We start from the raw sequence: 17529 nt of genomic DNA on the forward strand, positions 1-17529 counted from the left end.
ATGTCTGAAGGAATTACAGCTACTAGGTATAACATTATCTAAACCAAGGATGCTATTACCTTCCTCATTGGCTTTTGGTGGAATCAAATGATAATACATCAAAGGGCTTACTATTGTTAGGTGTTCAATCAATGCTGACTACTCTTATACAATCACACATACTCAGATGAAAGAACTTTAATACTTGAGTTTCCCTCCTCCATCGTAAGAATCATATATGCTTCCTTTTTCCTTTTAAATAGACTTTAATTTTTTTAGAACAGTTTTAAGTTCACAGCAAAATTGAGAGGAAGGGACAAAGATTTCCCCCATATTTCCTGCCCTCACACATACACAGTCTTTCTTCCACACCATCCACACTCCCCAGCAGAGTGGTACATGTTACCACTGATACACCTGACATTGACACATCATTATTACCCAGAGTCCGTAGTTCACATCAGGGTTCATTCGGTGTTGTATATTCTATGGGTTTGGAGAAATGAATAAAATGACACCCACCATTTGCAGTATTATAGAGAATAGTTCCACTGCCCTACAAGTAGTCTGTGTTTTGATTCATTCCTCCCTCCCCACAACCCCTGGTGGCCTCTAATCTTTCTACTGCCTTCATAGTTTTGCTCTACCTGGTGTCATACAGTTGGAATCTTATGGTATGGATGCTTCTTTTTTTAAAAAAATATACACGCATTTTGAAGATAAAGTCACTCACAACCTTCCTATGAAGTAGTACCTTTAACTTGATTAATTTCCTAATAATATCTTTTTAGGCAATTATTTTTAAAAAATTCCTTTTGTTTTTTAGAGAGTTTCATTTGTCACTAGTTTAATAACCTCCACAAAACTCTTTAAACTATTTAAGCCTATTTACGCTTTTTTTTTTTTGAGATGGTCTCACTTTGTCATCCAGGCTGGAGTGCAGTGGCATGGTCTCAGCTCACTGCAGCCTCAACCTCCTAAGCTCAAGTAATCTCACCACCTCAGCCTCTGTGGTGGCTGAAATGACAGGCATGTGCCACCACATCTGGCTAATTTTGTGGATTTTTTGTAGAGAACAGGTCCCTACAAAATTATGTTCTTGCCCAAGCTGGTCTCAAACCCCTGGGCTCAAGCAATTCTCCTGCCTCGGCCTCCCAAAGTGCTAGGATTATAGGCGTGAGCCACCGCACCCGGCCCAGTCAGGATGGGGTAGTTTATGCTGTGTCACAATAAAAAGGCTTATTTCTCGTTCACACTACATGTGCGTCCTGTGGTCATGGGGTTCTCATCATGGTCACTCAAGGACAGCCACCATCATGTTGTTAGTTTTGAAAATAAATGCTCAAAACTCAAGACCAGAATGTCACATGGCTGCACCAAGTCACGAGGCCAAAAAGAACAATCCTACCACGTGCCAGGTAGGCAGAGCTGGAAATATTGGTGAACCAGATTCATGACTACCAGTTTACACTGTGACTGCCATGACTAACAGCTACACTGTGGGTAGCAGAAATAAGAATCAACTTACAATTTGTTGCCCATTTAAATAATTGAAATATATTATTTTTAAGTTCCAGGAATTAATCAAAGCAAATAAAGAGGATGAAACTCCCAAAATCTTAATATATAATGTGGCAAACATTTCCTCTTTGCCTATTGTGCTAAAAATACAAAGCACTTGAGTGAAGTTTATCTGAAGCCTCTGGGTTATTAATCAAGAAATTTTAATATTGCTAATATCAAAATCACGTTCTTTTTCTAAGTGGGGCTGTTAAATTGAGCTAAAAGAATGCTCAAACCTATGCCCACTGCAATTCTATAATAGTAATGTTGTGAGATGAAGGAGTAAGCAGGAAACAGGAGAATAGAATCAGGTTGCAGGAACTTACACCTCTTCTCATATATACTTATTATATGTGTCTATATACACACACATACATACATATTTTTCTAGTTCTCTTTATATATATCTACATATCTCTCTATATATTGTCCCTTGATACGTATCGTCACAGAAATTTTTATCCATTTCGAGAGAAAGAGAAGAGCTGATAATAAAAATCTAAGTGACAGTATGTTTGTTCTCAGAATCACTTAGAAAATTTGCTTAATCTGTGTATGTTCTTGGGACAATCTAATTTCACCTTAGCAGTAGGCAAGTGATAGAACATTTTTTATAAGATCAAAGTAAAAAAAAAAAAAAAACTTGCCAGAATGGGAAAGAAAATTCTGCAACTAGATGCCTTACCTTATGCTCTGCAATAAGCAGGCAATCTCTACAATGATACAACCAGGATAGATGTGAGGCAAACCACCAGCTCCTGTCTGGCATAAAAAGTTAAATCATGATTACATTTTCGAAGGCTCCCTTACCAAGCTGCTTTCTTGCCTTTCCCATTTTAGTGAAGCACTTCCAAATTCAATGTATTTCTGACTGACTCACAGTTCTTTCCCAACTGTGTTATTAATATTTCACCATTTCCTACATGTATTACCACAACCCCAGTGAATACTGGTATCACAACATCATTAAGGAGGTTCCCTCTTTACACACCATCACTAGGGACACACAAACAATTCTTTACAAAAGAAACAAGACACATCTGTATTATTTAAGTAATATTACAGTCAAAACTCAAACTTTAAAAATGTATTTCCAAAGTAATTCCATTACTTAAGATACATAGGGAAGTTATCTCTATGAAGAAGAATGTGAGAATGTTGAGTTAAAAACAAAACATCTTTTTTTTTTTTTTGATGGAGTTTTGCTGTTGTTGCCCAGGCTGGAGTACCATGGTGCGATCTTGGCTCACTGCAACCTCCACCTCCCAGGTTCAAGTGATTCTCCTGCCTCAGCCTCCTGAGTAGCTAGGATTACAGGCACCCACCACCACATCTGGCTATTTTTTTGTATTTTTAGTAGAGATGGGGTTTCACTATGTTTTCCAGGCTGGCCTCGAACTCCTGACCTCAGGCGATCCACCTGCCTCGGCCTCCCAAAGTGCTGGGATTACAGACATAACTGCTCCCAGCCAAAAGAAAACATATTGTAAGTGGATAGCTTTTGTCAGCTAAACTCTTAATTTGCTGGGAAGTGACAGGCCATGAATACTTCATTCTCCTTTTCCTGGTGATTTTGTAAATGAATGCCTTATTTATTTACAGAAAGCAAATATGCAAAATCAAAGTATCATCTTAAAGTAACCACAAGTTTAAATGTTTTTTGTTTTTCTTTTTCCAAAGTCCAGCACCAGGTTTAAGTGGGTTGGCATACCTCAGCAAACCCTGAAGAGTAAGATTCCCTCTCTGAGGGCGTGAAGCATAGGGCTGCTTCCTTATTAACCTTCAGGCTGCCATTAGTAGTTGCCAACTCCAGGTTTCGAGTCCTCATTTATGGAGAATCTGATTTAATGGCACAGAGACATGTTTAAAGAGGCTCCCCAGATAATTCTAATACATAGCAAGGTCTGAGAACAAGTGACCTACACTGTTTTGTTTTGTTTTTTGAGACAAGGTCTTGCTCTGTCACCCAGGCTGGAATGAAGTGGTACAATCTCAGCTCACCGTAGCCTCCTCCTCCCAGGTTCAAGTGATTCTACTGCCTAAGCTTCCTGAGTAGCTGAGATTACAGGCACGTGCCACCACATCCAGCTAATTTTGTACTTTTAATAAAGAAGGGGTTTCTCCACGTTGGTCAGGCTGGTCTCAAAGTCTCGACTTCAGGTGAGCAGCTCACCTTGGCCTCCCAAAGTGCTGGGATTACATTGTGAGCCACCGTGCCTGGCCCTTACATTGTTCTTAAAATGATAGGGTTCTCCCCTAAATTATAAAGAACCCTAAACATTAAGATGGGCATAGAAAAAAACGGCAGAAATACTGAAGTTTGAAGACAATATCACACACATATATTTATTAATGACTGTTGATTAAAAAGACTTTGAAGGAGTAATACTGCTGAGAAAGCACGCAACTTCTGTAGAGTTGTCATACAGTTAATCAGAAGTCAGAAAACATACCAAGCTAAACAATGTATTTCTTGACTCCTAACTGCAATATACACCTCTGCACAGGGATTAGTAAAATAATAGTACAGATCAACTTCCCCAAATCATTTTTAAAAGAAATGATCAATACTAAATATTAGCAGCTAAAAGATCATAGATTTTTGTGGCTTCAGAACTTTCACAAACTGAAAGCTCCAACAGAGGAAAAAAGCAGAGAAAATCAACATAATTGCTCATCAGAAGATTGCTTCTTGTTTCTCATATGTGCAAAGCAAAGAGCATCTCATATTCTTAATATCATTTGCCTTCCTCAAGGTTTTAGGGAATATTAGGTAAAACCAATAATCAGCGATAAGAGATGCATCACTGTAACATACTAAAATTCAATCAGGACTGATCGTGCTGAGACTCACTGCTATTTTTGGGGGAGTGTTCTGAAAAATTTGTATACTCTATTATTTTAAGCCTCTAAATATGATGATTTCTTTTGGCTTTAATATATCACTGTGGAAATAAATCTTAACGTAGCAATTTTTTGCAACACTGATCAGAAATCCAAATGTCACTTAAAACTTACATATATACAAAACACAGGCATATACATATACATATACATATACATATACATGTTCATCTTCTGAGAATATAAAAAAGGTTAAATAAAAATAGATGATAAAATTTCAGATACAGAGATTGCCACTTCAACATAAATTTATTTTTGTGTTTGTTTTACAAACACTTTAGAGCATGAGGAACACTAGGTGATAACAGTGATGACTTTCCAGCCTTTCTTTCTTCTTTAAATACAGATGTTGACAAAAAAGATGGATTAGATGCAGTCCACTTTTTCCTCAGTTGGCTGTTGTTTTTCGGAATTATAAACCATGAAACTAAACTGGGTAAATGTTGAAAGTTTATTGCAAGCAGCACCTGGCGCCAAAAATGAGAAAGATGTTTGGTTAACTCTAGGATGCATGTATTTCTAACCAATGCAGAGACTGCTGATTTAACTAGACATTGGCTACTACATACCTTACATCTAACTAGGCCACGTGGAAGCACACTAGTGTCACCCTCCTGAGGACTGAGCCATGAACAGTCCACGAAAAGAAAGAGGTGGCAGGTAAGCTAACTCTTTGAACTTCAAAAAAAACTGGCTGATTTTTCTTCTTGTTGTTGATCTATACGCACGCTGTCATTGCTACTATTATGTAACTGCTCTTATTTTTTTCTTAGAAAAAATTATTCCGGCACACCCCCCACATTTTATTTCTCTAGCCACTAGAACATTCTCATCATTCATCCCTAACCCCACACCCCACCATTGCTCCCTATTCTGCTCTCACAGAGTCAAGAGTAATTGTCAACATGCTTTGTCTATTCAAGCCCAACTTTTCTTGCTCAAACACCTCGGGGAGGGTCATTACTTTAAATATAAGAAACGAGTCAACTGTACATTCATCCACAATTACATAATTACTATTTTTTTCATTCCATTATATCCAACTCTGAGCTTTCTAATAAGGTTTATTACTTAAGACGGAATCAATAAAACTGCCTTATCTGATACATAAAGCTTTTCCTCTTCATAATTTTTATTGACTTTTGTGTCTTCATACTTAAAAAAAAGAATAAAGCATTCTTCAAACAAGTTTTTCAAATACAGAACTGTGGGAAGTAAAAGATCAAAGAACAGTAATAAGCAGTCCAACCTAATAAGTCACATTGATCAGTAAGCTGCGTATTTTCTCCATCTGAAAATTCACTAATGAGAATCAGCAGTGGCTGATCTTAAAATTCTTTGAAACCATGATAGGCTCATATGGAAAATAAATGAAGCAAAAGACAAGCCTCAAACAGTGCAAAAAATAATTCTGCTAACCTCTTTGGTTTACTAATTAGTAATGCATTTTGTTCTTTGGAGCCCCGAGCAGATCTAAATGGCTGAGGCATTTAATAATGAATAGAAAAGAAATAGGGAAGATAATTTATCCTTGTCTATTTCTAATTAGTATAAACATTTGACTAGATTAGCCCATCTCAACATGTACTGGAAGCTGAAGTTTAGCTGAAGCTAAACTTCATTTAAGACACGTGTGAAGGGTAAGAACTACTAGTCAACGCCTGGCTCATAACTACCAGCGGTCAACCGAAAGAAGATTTTAGGTATATATACTTTTAACACTGTGGGTCTTGACAGATCATCCATTAATACTCAGTGCCTGCTTAAGGAGTCTCCTTTTCTATTGAATATAGTGTATTGTATATTACAATATTTAAAAAGTGTATGTTTTATAAATATTTGGAAGTTCACACAAATACAAAATCCAAACACAACTTACCATAACTTCCAGTCATATTGGCACATATAACAGCCCCAAAGAATTCCGGAAAATACTTCTGGATTCTGGAGATCACTTTTTGGCAAGCTATGGTTGGATCTTCTCCTCCTCTCATGTATTCTACAGCTTGATAGCTGATTGGAACAGAGGTGAAACCTTAGTGTCACAGAATAAATACAACTCTGAATTGAGTTACTTGAAGTCAGAAATTAAAAGCACCAAAATTGCCACATTAGATAGAATACACACAAATGAACAGTAGTTATTTCTGTTAAAGCATCTACAAAGCGAGTCAACCTTGACACAGTGTCCATCTTTTCAACTATTCCACCCATTAATTTCAGATATGGAATATTATTTTTGGCTTTAGCTGAGTAACTGTCAGTAGTAATGGCCAGAAGTCAAAAAGAATACAGGTTTTCTTTTTTTAATTTTGTTATTTTGTTTTATTATTATTATTTTTTAAGAGTTGGGGTTTCACCATGTTGGCCAGCCTGTTTGCAAACTCCTGACCTTCAGGTGATCCACCCACCTTGGCCTCCCAAAGTGGGAGGATTATAAGCACGAGCCACTATGCTCAGGCCAAGAATACAGGTTTTCAATGAGAAAAGCAGCTACAATCACAGGGGAAAGTACTGTGCATGGGCACAACATCCAGTTAGGATGATGGAACATCCTCCTTTTACCATCAATTATCACAGCTCCTTTACTCCACAGCTTTACATCAATTATTTAAATAGATCATTAAGTAGTATTATCTGGGAAGCAGGGTGGGAAATATATTTTATTTTCACAAGACTATGATTACTTCACTTGAATGATTATCATTATCAAAATGATAGGCAAAAAGTGTTTATGCAGTTTCTAAAAAGCTCTTGTGCACAAAAATTTAGATTACACAATAAAAAAATGCTTTTCTTTTTGTTTTTTTGAGACTGGGTCTCACTCTTGTCTTACTCTGGAGTGCAGTGGCATGATCACAGTTCACTGCAACCTCCATCTCCCAGGTTCAAGCGATTCTCCTGCCTCGGCCTCCGGAGTAGCTGGGACCTCGGACTTGTGCCACCACACCCAGCTAATTTTTTTTTTTTTGTATTTTTGGTAGAAATGGTTATGTTGGCCAGGCTGGTCTCGAACTCCTGACCCTGAGGTGATCCACCTGCCTTAGCCTCCCAAAGTGCTGGATTATAGGCATGAGCCACTGCATCTGGCCTCAAAAATTATTTTCTATCTTAAAAGAAAAATATCTTTCCAAAAGTCTCTAAAATTCACAAACTAAGAAGTCATACCTTGGTAGGAAGCGCATCAATATATCACCATCCCCAGTGGCTGCGGCTGCCCCCGCAGTATCGTCAGCATAGGCCCCAGCTCCAGGTATTGGTGAGTCTCCTACACGGCTTTGAGAGAGTATTAACAATGTGAGGCAGGAAATCGAGTGGAAAACACATAAAGTCATGAGCTGTTCCAAACAAGGGATATTTCTACTTAGCCTCTGATACTGTTTTATGTAAATTCTTCATCAGAACAAAGAGAGAACAGATTCTCATTAGTTTTTCAAATTAGGTTTTCACAAACCTACATTAATTATATAAGAATTTAGCACGGCGCAGTGGCTCATGCCTGTAATCCCAGCACCTTGGGAAACCAAGTTGGGTGGATCACGAGGTCACAAGTTCAAGACCAGCCTGGTCAACATGGTGAAACCCCGTCTCTAATAAAAATACAAAAATTAGCTGGGCATGGTGGCGCATGCCTGTAGTTCCAGCTACTTGGGAGGCTGAGGCAGGAGAACTGCTTGAACAGGGACCTGGGAGGCAGAGGTTGCAGTGAGCCAAGATCTTGCCACTGTCCTCCAGCTTGGGATACAGAGTGAGACTCTGTCTCAAAAACAAACAAACAAACAAAAAGACTTGTTATCAGTTGTGGAGTGTAAAACAGCTGAAACATAGAAACACAGTCTCACAGAAACACATAGAAACATAGTCTCATAGAAACAGAGACTAAAATGGTGTTTACCGGAGGCTGGGGGAGGGGGACCTGGTGAGACGTGGGTCGAAGCACACGCGATTCCAGTTAGGCAGGAGGGTGAGTTCCAGAGACCTACTGTATATCATGCTGACTAAGGCTGATAACAACAGAGTGCACATTTGAAAACTGCTAAGTAGATTTTTTTTTTTTTTTGAGATGCGGTCTCACTCTGTCATCCAGCCTGGAGTGCAATGGCGTGATCTCAGCTCACTGCAACCTCTGCCTCCTGGGTTCAAGTGAGTCTTTCTGCCTCAGCCTGTTGAATAGCTGGGACTGCAGACAGGTGCCACCAAGCCTGGCTACATTTTTGTTTTTTTTTTTTTTTTTTTTTTTTTTAGTAGAGGCAGGGTTTCACCATATTGGCCAGCCTGGTGACCTCAGGTGATCTGCCTGCCCCAGCCTTCCAAAGTACTGGGATTACAGGGGTGAGCCACTGTGCTTGGCCAAAACTGCTAAGTAGATAGATTTTAAGTGTTCTCACCATAATAAAATAGGCATGTGAGATAAAATGTTAAACAGTTTGATTTAGCCATATTTAGCACCATATGTTAAACAGTTTGATTTAGCCATCAAAATATGCTGTACACAGCAAATACACAATTTCCACTGTCATTAAAATTAACTAATTTTTAAAAAGAACTTGTTATCAGCCAGGTATATGCCAAGATGGCACAGATTTATAGTGACTATTCTATTATTACCACCCTTTATCATCTAATTTCCAGATTACTGCAACATGTTCAAAATGGATTTCCCCTATCTATAATCTATTTCTGCTTCCTATGTAATGTGCCAAACTTTTACCAGAATTTTTTCTAGTAAAAAAGCTTTAATGCTTTTCTATTTCAAAATTAAATCCAGAATGCCTTAAACCGACTTATGACACCTGGAATCTAGCTCCCATCTTCCCTTATCTTTCAATACCACTTACCCAACCCCAACAAACACACACACACACACCCCCGCACATCCTGTTTTTCCTAGCCAGTGGGAGCCCTGAACACCCATACAAATACACAGACACACACACATACAAATACACACCAGTCAGAGCCCTGAGCATGCACATGCACACACACACTCCCCAGTGGGAGTCCTGAGCGTGCACACACATACACACACAATGGGAGCAATGAACACACATACACACACACCAGTCAGAGCCCTGAGCATGCACATGCACACATACACACCCCAGTGGGAGTCCTGAGTGTGCACACAAATATACAATGGGAGCCGTAAACACATACACACACACACACACACACCAGAGCCCTGAGCATGCGCATGCACACACACACACACACACACACACACCCCCAGTGGGAGTTCTGAGCGTGCACATATACACACAATGGGAGCCGTGCACACATACACACACACACACCAGTCAGAGCCCTGCGCATGCGCATGCATGCACACACACACACATACACATCCCCCACTGGGAGTTCTGAGTGTGCACACACATACACACACAATGGGAGCCGTGCACACATACACAAACATACACATTTTTCCCGGCCAGTGGGAGTCAACACACATTGAGACACACACACACACCAGTGGGAGCCTTGGGTATACACACACACACTCCTTCTTTCCAAGTCAGTGAGAGTTCTGAACACACGTACACACGCGCACGCGCGCACACACACACACACACACACACACACACACACACAGCTTAGTGGGAGCTGTAAACACATATACACCTTTCCTAGCCAGTAGGAGTCCTGAACCTGAACTACCTCGGACTCCAAGCATCAGTTCACTGGTGTTCCTAACTGCCCCAGCTTTAAGACAGCACCTCTGCTACCCGTGAACTCTAAAGCACTGGCTGTGACTCCCTCTCCTGTGGCACTCAGAAGAGAGTACTGCATTTTCTTTCACGCTGCTCACTCATCACAGCTGCGAGGCCAGGGCTGTGCTTTGCAACTCCATAGCACCTGGCATATATTGCTCTGCATTCAATGCAGATTTGAGAGCTTTGTTCTTTTGGAAACACTAACCCATGTATTTTGAATTTTATACCATTTGTAGATGTACCAGCAGCAATACGTCCTGTCTTATGGATTACAACGATGCCTAGAAGTGAAAAAAAAAAATCACTGTAGGTGTATAAAGTGTACCTCAAATATAAGCAAGTAATGAAGCAGCTGGTAACTGTTATGGTCTGAATGTCTGTGTTCCCCCAAATTCACATCAACCACAAGGTGATGGTATCAAGAGGCAAGGCCCTGGGGAGCTGATTAGGTGATGAGGACAGAGCCCCCATGAATGGAATTCATGCCTTTATAAAAGAGGCCCCAGAGAGCTTCCTCACCCCTTCCCCCATGTGAGGACACAGCAAAAAGACACCATCCATGAGCCAGGAAACAAGCTCTCTCCAAACTCTGAACCTGCCAGCACCTTGATTTTGAACTTCCCGGCCTCCACAACTGTGAGAAATAAATTTCCGTTGTTTATAAGCCATCTAGTCTGGGTATTTTGTTATAGCAGCATGAACTGAATAAGAATGTAATGTTAATTTCCACTGTACCAGGCAATTAACATTATTATTATTAACAGGTGGGGACTTTAAGAGGCGATAAGGCTAAAAATGTTCAATGCCACTACCACAGGGAGTGGGTTCCTGATATAATGGATGAGTTCTACTAGATTTCCTGTCTCAGTCTATTGCCTTCCACCTTGGGATGGCCCTTGCCAGACACCAGCACCTGTTCTTGAACTTCCCAGCCTTCGGAACTGTGAGCCAAATAAATTTTTGTTCATAAATTACCCAGTGTGTGACAGTCTGTTATAGCAGTGAAAAACCAACTAAGATATAGACTAATGTTAAGTTTTCACCATTATAACTTGGAAAAAGGTATTTAAGGTCACTAAAATACCGCAACATAAAACTGCCAAGAAATGAAATATCAAAAGACTTAAAAATCCACAACTGAATAGTCATTTAAGTTTTAGGTGTCTTGTATAAATAATTTACCAGATGCTAAGACAAGATTGATCTACCTACAAAGAGAGGGGCACACTTAATTCACAGTTAAAACAATTGAAATCAACTTCGGTAGAATAGGGAAGAGCTACAGGAAGATAATTAACTAAACTTTATCCATAAAAACTGAACAGAAAGGCAAATTACCAATAGTATCATGACCACGATCATCTTCTGTTTCTTTATAGATAGGAATATCCTGCTTTAAGATGCCAGGTGGTTTGTAGGGTCCACAGTATTTTGAGGCATCTGGTATAACATTCTGTAAACAAGATTTAAATTTTCTTTCTTACAAAGGGTGTTTTTAGAAATTGCCAAGTAATTATGTAGTCAACAATAGCAAGAAACCAAAAAGAGACATCTGGTAACTTAAGAATTAAAAGCTAAGAAATCACCAAATTTTATGTAAAAACAAATAGTTATATAATTTTACTAAATACCCATTCTAGTCTAAGAATTAAATACTATAGGTGAGGTATCTATATGGCATGAAACAGGTCCCTAATTTTTCTCTTTATATACCTAAAATTCTCAGCACAATAGTAGATATAAATAAAGTTTTTAAAATTAGATATTAATCTTTAAAGAAATTAGATACACACTCGACCTTTAAATTTCAGAAATTTGTTCCTCCGCCAAAGAATTCTGAGATTTAAAGTAAAATACGTTTGAAAAGCTTTTATTGTTTTTTCAAAGCTAGGTTTATGTGAATATATTCTAAGTTGTGCTTTAAGATTCCTTCATAAATCTTAAAGGCTCAAGAATATAATCCAAACTCATAAATTTAGGTTGTGTATGTCGAGGGTATTAAAACGAGAAACCTATTCCTTTTCCTCATGTCTTACGCATCAGGGCACTAAGGGCCTCCCCTAACTTCATTTTATGATTAGCCTCTTTCAAATGCTAACCCAAGGGACTTCTGACTTGTTAGCTACTTGGAAGTAATTAGGATTAGAGAAGAAATAGATGAGAGACTAAGATATCTCACAGAAGGACCCTGTATGGCAAAGGCAAACTGATTTATGCTAAAAGTCCCATTAAAGACAAATTATTCCACTGGTAACATGCTAGAAACCTAATATTATAAGTCCTGAAGTCAAATAAGAACAAGATACTAGATACACGGCACATAGATAAAACGTAAGAAATGTTTTAGACGAATAGTTTCCAAACTGATTTTTTTAGACTTAGTTACAAGGAAAATCAAGCAGGGCAGCCCTGATTGAGGCAGCCCCTCCACACGGCAGAAACTTCAGTTTGAAAACTATTGCGAGACACCAGTAGCTAGCTCTCCAAGCTGGATATTGCATCCAATGCAGCTAGGGAGGTTTCAGGAACATTCACACCTAAAAAGTCAACTAACACCATTGGCTCTAATGTACAGGCAGGATGCTAACCAGCACCCTAGACAACAGTGAGCAGAAAGGATGTTATTTAATATTTTCAATTAAAAAAAAATTAAATATGTATGCATACCCTCCAATAATTTGGCTGACAATTCCGAGCAAGCCAATTTGAATGAAGAGCTTGAGAAGCATTGGTAGATAAATCTTCACTGATAAACCCCATACTTTCAGCAAATTTGGTGGCTAGAGATTGAAAAAAAAGTAAAGTATGAATTATTCAAGTATTGTCTTTTCAACAAAAATATACGTACTAGAGGAGGCATTCTGGGTCAGCTGCACAAAGACTTTCTTTTTTTTTTTTTTTTTTTTTTTTTTTTTGAGACAGAGTCCTGCTCTGTCACCGAGGCTGGAGTGCAGTGAGTGGCGCGATCTCGGCTCAGGGAACCCTCCGTCTCCTGGTTCAAGAGATTCTCCTGTCTCAGCCTCCTGAGTAGCTGGGACTACAGATGTGTGCCACCATGCCCGGCTAATTTTTTGTATTTTTAGTAGAGACAGAATTTCACTGTGTTAGCCAGGATGGTCTCAATCTCCTGACCTTGTGATTTGCCCACCTCAGCCTCCCAAAGTGCTGGGATTACAGGGGTAAGCCACCGCTCTTGGCAAACATAGAGACTTTCAAAGGAGTATTCATACATGAACAGTTTTAAGGGACTCAACTTTTAGACCTTCAATTTCCTTACATTCTTCCTAAAACTGATCTACTTAAAACCCTTGGGCTGTGCGTTATTAACGAAAGTTCTCTTCCCACCTCAGCTCCGCAATTTTCCTTCTTCCACTTCACAAAAGAAAAGGCACGCTTCTCACCAATCCTGAGTCTTAGAATTGCACTGAAACTGGACTGCAATGCCCCCGGGTATAAAACAAACTTTGAGACACCAGAGGAACAACAGAATTCCAATGAATGGGTAACAGGTCCTTTTACTTGTCAGGTAGTTTCTAATTCTGTAGATGCTACAAAATTGAGGGAAGGCAAGTGGAGTTGTTAGATAATACACCATTAACAATAAATTTTGACTACAGGTTTCGGGTCCGTAATTAGGATGGTGTTCAAACAACAGACACCGCCAGGGCAAAACTTCCATTCCCTTCTTCTTAGAGATGAAGAAGTACAGAGATTTAGAAGTAACTTATCCAGTTAAACAGAAGTTAAGTAAAACAGCTGCAATTTGAACTTAGGTCTGTTTTTATACTACTTTTCAGTGAAAACTATAGTCGAAAGACTAGAAAAACTTTCAGTGTAGTTAAAAAATACCTGACTCTCCTACTAAAAGTGTGTGTGTTGTATGTTCCAGTATTTTCCGTGCCACACCAATAGCATTTTTAATTCGTCTAAGATCTCCTACTGCTCCTACATCCATAGTAGTCCTGCAAGAAAAAAGAATGCAGTTAAGAATTAAGGAGTTTTCAGAGGTTCATAGACTAAAAACATTGCTTTTCTTCAATCAATTGTGTTTTGTAGTTAAACTCTACCGTCTTAACACAGAAGTGACAGCACATCCATGAAGTTCATCTAGATTCCCATAGTCAGGCCAAATTAAAGAAAAAATAGAAAATCAATTTGCCATATACCAAAATAGCACTAAAATTCTTAGTTTCTCCAAGCTAATTTTAAATATGGCTTTTGAAAGGGGCCTGAAAGCTTCAGGTCAAGCAAACCACAGCGTTTGTGGACAGCAGGTAAACGATTGTTTATAAGGTTAGAGACATAGTTTTGCAGCTTGGTATTCTCCCAGTTCTAAGAAGATTTCTCTCATCATGTTATATTCCTATTACTATGATTTTTTTTTTAGTTGAGAGGGAAACTGTGTTAAGAAAGGTCAAGTATAATAAGCTAGGGTTGTGTTTTGTTTTTTTTTGGACGAAGTCTTGCTCTGTCACTAGGCTGGAGTACAGTGCCATGATCTCACCTCACTGCAACCTCCGTCTCCCGGGTTCAAGCAACTTTCGTGTCTAAGCCTCCTGAGCAGCTGAGATTACAGGTGCATGTCACCATGCCCAGCTAATTTTTGCATTTTTAGTAAACATGGGGTTTCACCATGTTGGCCAGGATAGTCTCAATCTCTTGAGCTCTTATCATGATCCACGCACCTCAGCCTCCCAAAGTGCTGGGATTACAGGCGTGAACTACCACACCTGGCCATAAGCTAGCGGTTTTGACCTATGACAAAACTCATGCATTCTTCCATTTTGCTCTCAGTAGACCACAACTCTAAATGTAACTCAACATGAAGTGAAAATGCAGAAATAAATAGGACCTAAATGGTATTCTTACCCATCCATGATCATGGCATCTAGTGTGGTTTCTCCAAGTTCATCAGGACTTCCTCCAAAGCCTACGGAGCCGTCACACTGCTCTCTCTCACACACGGTACAGCCGTTCTCCACGGCATCCAGGGCAGAGCCTCCAGATGCTAATGCCCTCCACGCTGTTAATCAAATCCCAATATCGCTAATTTATATTTACGTATTTTTTTCAACACCAAATGCAACAAACCAACTCTGATTTTTAACAACTTTTTCACACTGACTCTGAGTTAAAGTGACTTTTTAACACATCAGTTTATCAAGTGCTACAAAGCAGTCAGAGTGATAAGAGGTGAAATTATTTAACTAGTTATCATGAAGAACTCTGTGTATGGGCAGAAAAGAAATTAGTATCCCCTTTTTTATTTTAAAAGGTATAATTGAAACTATTAAAAGGCAGTTAAATAAAAAATCCACTAAACCACAGCCTTCTTCATACATTTCTTCTGTATCATTAGATTATTAAAATATGCATAATTATTGGCAGGCCAAGGCAGGTGGATTATGAGGTCAGGAGTTCGAGACCAGCCCGGCCAACATGGTGAAACCCCATCTCTATTAAAAATACAAAAATTAGCCAGGTATGATGGCACACGCCTGTAATCCCAGTTAGGAGGCTGAGGCATGAGAAACGCTTGAACCTGGGTGGCAGAGGTTGCAACAAGCCAAGATTTGACCACTGCACTCCAGCCTGGCGCCAGAGTGAGACACCATCTCAAATAAATAAATAAATAAAAGCATAATTAATAGGTGTATTGAGGTAACACCTATCTCAGTTAAGTCTTAATAATACTGAACAGCAAACGATTACAACGTGGACTTCATGGAGATTAGTTCACTGAATCTTCATAATAGCTTCTGTGGTAGGTACTGTACAATCACGACTCTCATTTTAAAGAAAACGAAACAGAGCCAGAGGGGTCAGGCAGTTAGTTTAGGGTCACACTGCAGGTAAGTAGCAGAGCCAGGATCCCATACATTTGGGAGTGTGGGGGAAGGGTCTTCGATGGACAATTTCTTTTCCGGTAACAACAGAATTCTTTGAAGAGCAGGTGTTCTTGTTGGTACACACTTTAAGCATCACTACTGCACCCACAGGCTGGAAATCGTATTTAAACCAAGTTCCCTCTTTCAATACAGGCATCTTACACAGAAGTGTCCCCACCCAGGCTGCTGCATTTTCTTTTCCTCTCATCGCTGGGGATATCTTTCTCACAGCCTGTTTCTTCATTTTCTCTGAATCATATGCACTGCCTATAACACAGAAATGTAGCTCCACAAAATTCTGGAGCCAATTCTGCCCCGGAAAATTAATATGTTAGCTACCTCAGATAGGGGAGGAGGGGTCTGAAAATGACGGTTCTGGTCATTAAGCAAATGAAAGCAGCATATTACAAAGCGAAAATGGTGAGATAACGGTATGTACAGGCCACTAACAAGGCGCAGAAGATAGTGCCCTAACTCATTCTGGGCACGAGGTAGGTTAAGTCAAGGAACACTTCCTGGAAGAGGTGATACCTTAGCTTAGTGGTTCTCAACCCTGTCTGTAGATTGAAATCATCTAGGAAGTTTTTTTTTTTTTTTTTTTTACTGCCCGAGTTCCAGTAGTTAGATCAAAATCACGAGGTGGGCTGGGCCAGGATGATTTTTGAGAAGTTCTGCGGACAGTGTTAATTAATGTACAGCAAAGGTTGGAACCTCGAATTTTAGGTGGCAAGTAAACATGACAACACGTGGCACACACACAAAAAAAAAAGTAAACGGGAAAAGACTACGAAGACTATGCTATGGCTGGGACACTATTAGTCGTCTACAAAACTGCAGAGAAGTGAGGGATTCGAACGCGAGACGTCGTCAGCCCGTGAAAAGACCGGGAGTCAGGCCGAAAAGCGTAGGTGCTACTTGAGTAAAGCACAAATGCCCTAACTATGGTCAGCAGCAGGGTGGAAACGGATTGCGCTGCGGGCTGCATCACGGGAGGACGGAAAATGCAGCCGCGGTGGGTAGCGAGGACGAAGGCAAGGCCGCCTGCAAGAGACCGCGCGGCGCAGAAGCTGCAGGAAGACCCCGAGGGCGGGACCCCGCGGAGCGGCCCAGCCCGGCGCTCGCCCGCGCTCCCCGCCCCGTGACCGCAGCGGGGCGGGCTGGGCCTCCCCACCCGCAAACTCTCGCGGCGCAGCCACCCGCCCGGGCCGCCCACCCGCACCTGCTTCGGTTGCACTCTTAAAAGGCCAAGTGTTGAGGACCAGGGGCAGAGGGCTGGAGCCGCGCACTACGGCCTGGCCGAGCAGAAGCGGCGCGAGAAGCAGAAGCAAAGTCGACTTCCCCGCCATCGCTGAGCGCCGGGGGCACCAGCGCGAGAAAGGTCCCCGCGGCCGGCGATCGCGGAACTCGTCATTCCCAGCGTCCCGCCTGCCTGGCGGCCACGCCCACTTTCTCGGGGACGCGCCGAGCCCTCCCTCAAGTCT

At 40.5% G+C, this 17529-nt stretch overlaps 1 protein-coding gene across 2 annotated transcripts; it reads right to left on the reverse strand.

Moving 5' to 3' along the window:
* Positions 1–3861: 3861 nt before the first annotated feature.
* AGA (aspartylglucosaminidase) lies at positions 3862–17475 on the reverse strand. 2 transcript variants are annotated; one of them, XM_074396658.1, is made up of 9 exons: positions 17268–17475; positions 15030–15183; positions 14010–14122; positions 12828–12940; positions 11499–11613; positions 10366–10441; positions 7615–7722; positions 6326–6481; positions 3862–4913 (listed from the first exon to the last, which is right to left on the reverse strand). In XM_074396658.1, the coding sequence occupies exons 1-9, from the start codon at positions 17392–17394 to the stop codon at positions 4898–4900; spliced, it is 978 nt and encodes a 325-aa protein (XP_074252759.1). In that variant the 5' UTR covers positions 17395–17475; the 3' UTR covers positions 3862–4897. The 2 variants fall into 2 exon arrangements, with proteins under 2 accessions (XP_074252759.1, XP_039324427.1); XM_039468493.2 differs by having other exon boundaries at positions 6326–6459; positions 17268–17473.
* Positions 17476–17529: the final 54 nt, after the last annotated feature.

The sequence above is a fragment of the Saimiri boliviensis genome, chromosome 3 (genome assembly GCF_048565385.1).
Source record: "Saimiri boliviensis isolate mSaiBol1 chromosome 3, mSaiBol1.pri, whole genome shotgun sequence".
NCBI classification, from domain to species: domain Eukaryota; kingdom Metazoa; phylum Chordata; class Mammalia; order Primates; family Cebidae; genus Saimiri; species Saimiri boliviensis.

Coding starts and splice junctions, on each gene's coding strand:
- AGA (XM_039468493.2), bottom strand. CDS start 17,394: ATGGCGGGGAAGTCGACTTTGCTTCTGCTTCTCGCGCCGCTTCTGCTC. Junction 14,123..15,029: donor GATGCCATGATCATGGATGG/GTAAGAATACCA, acceptor TTTTTCTTGCAG/GACTACTATGGATGTAGGAG. Junction 11,614..12,827: donor GTCAGCCAAATTATTGGAGG/GTATGCATACAT, acceptor TCTTGTTTACAG/AATGTTATACCAGATGCCTC.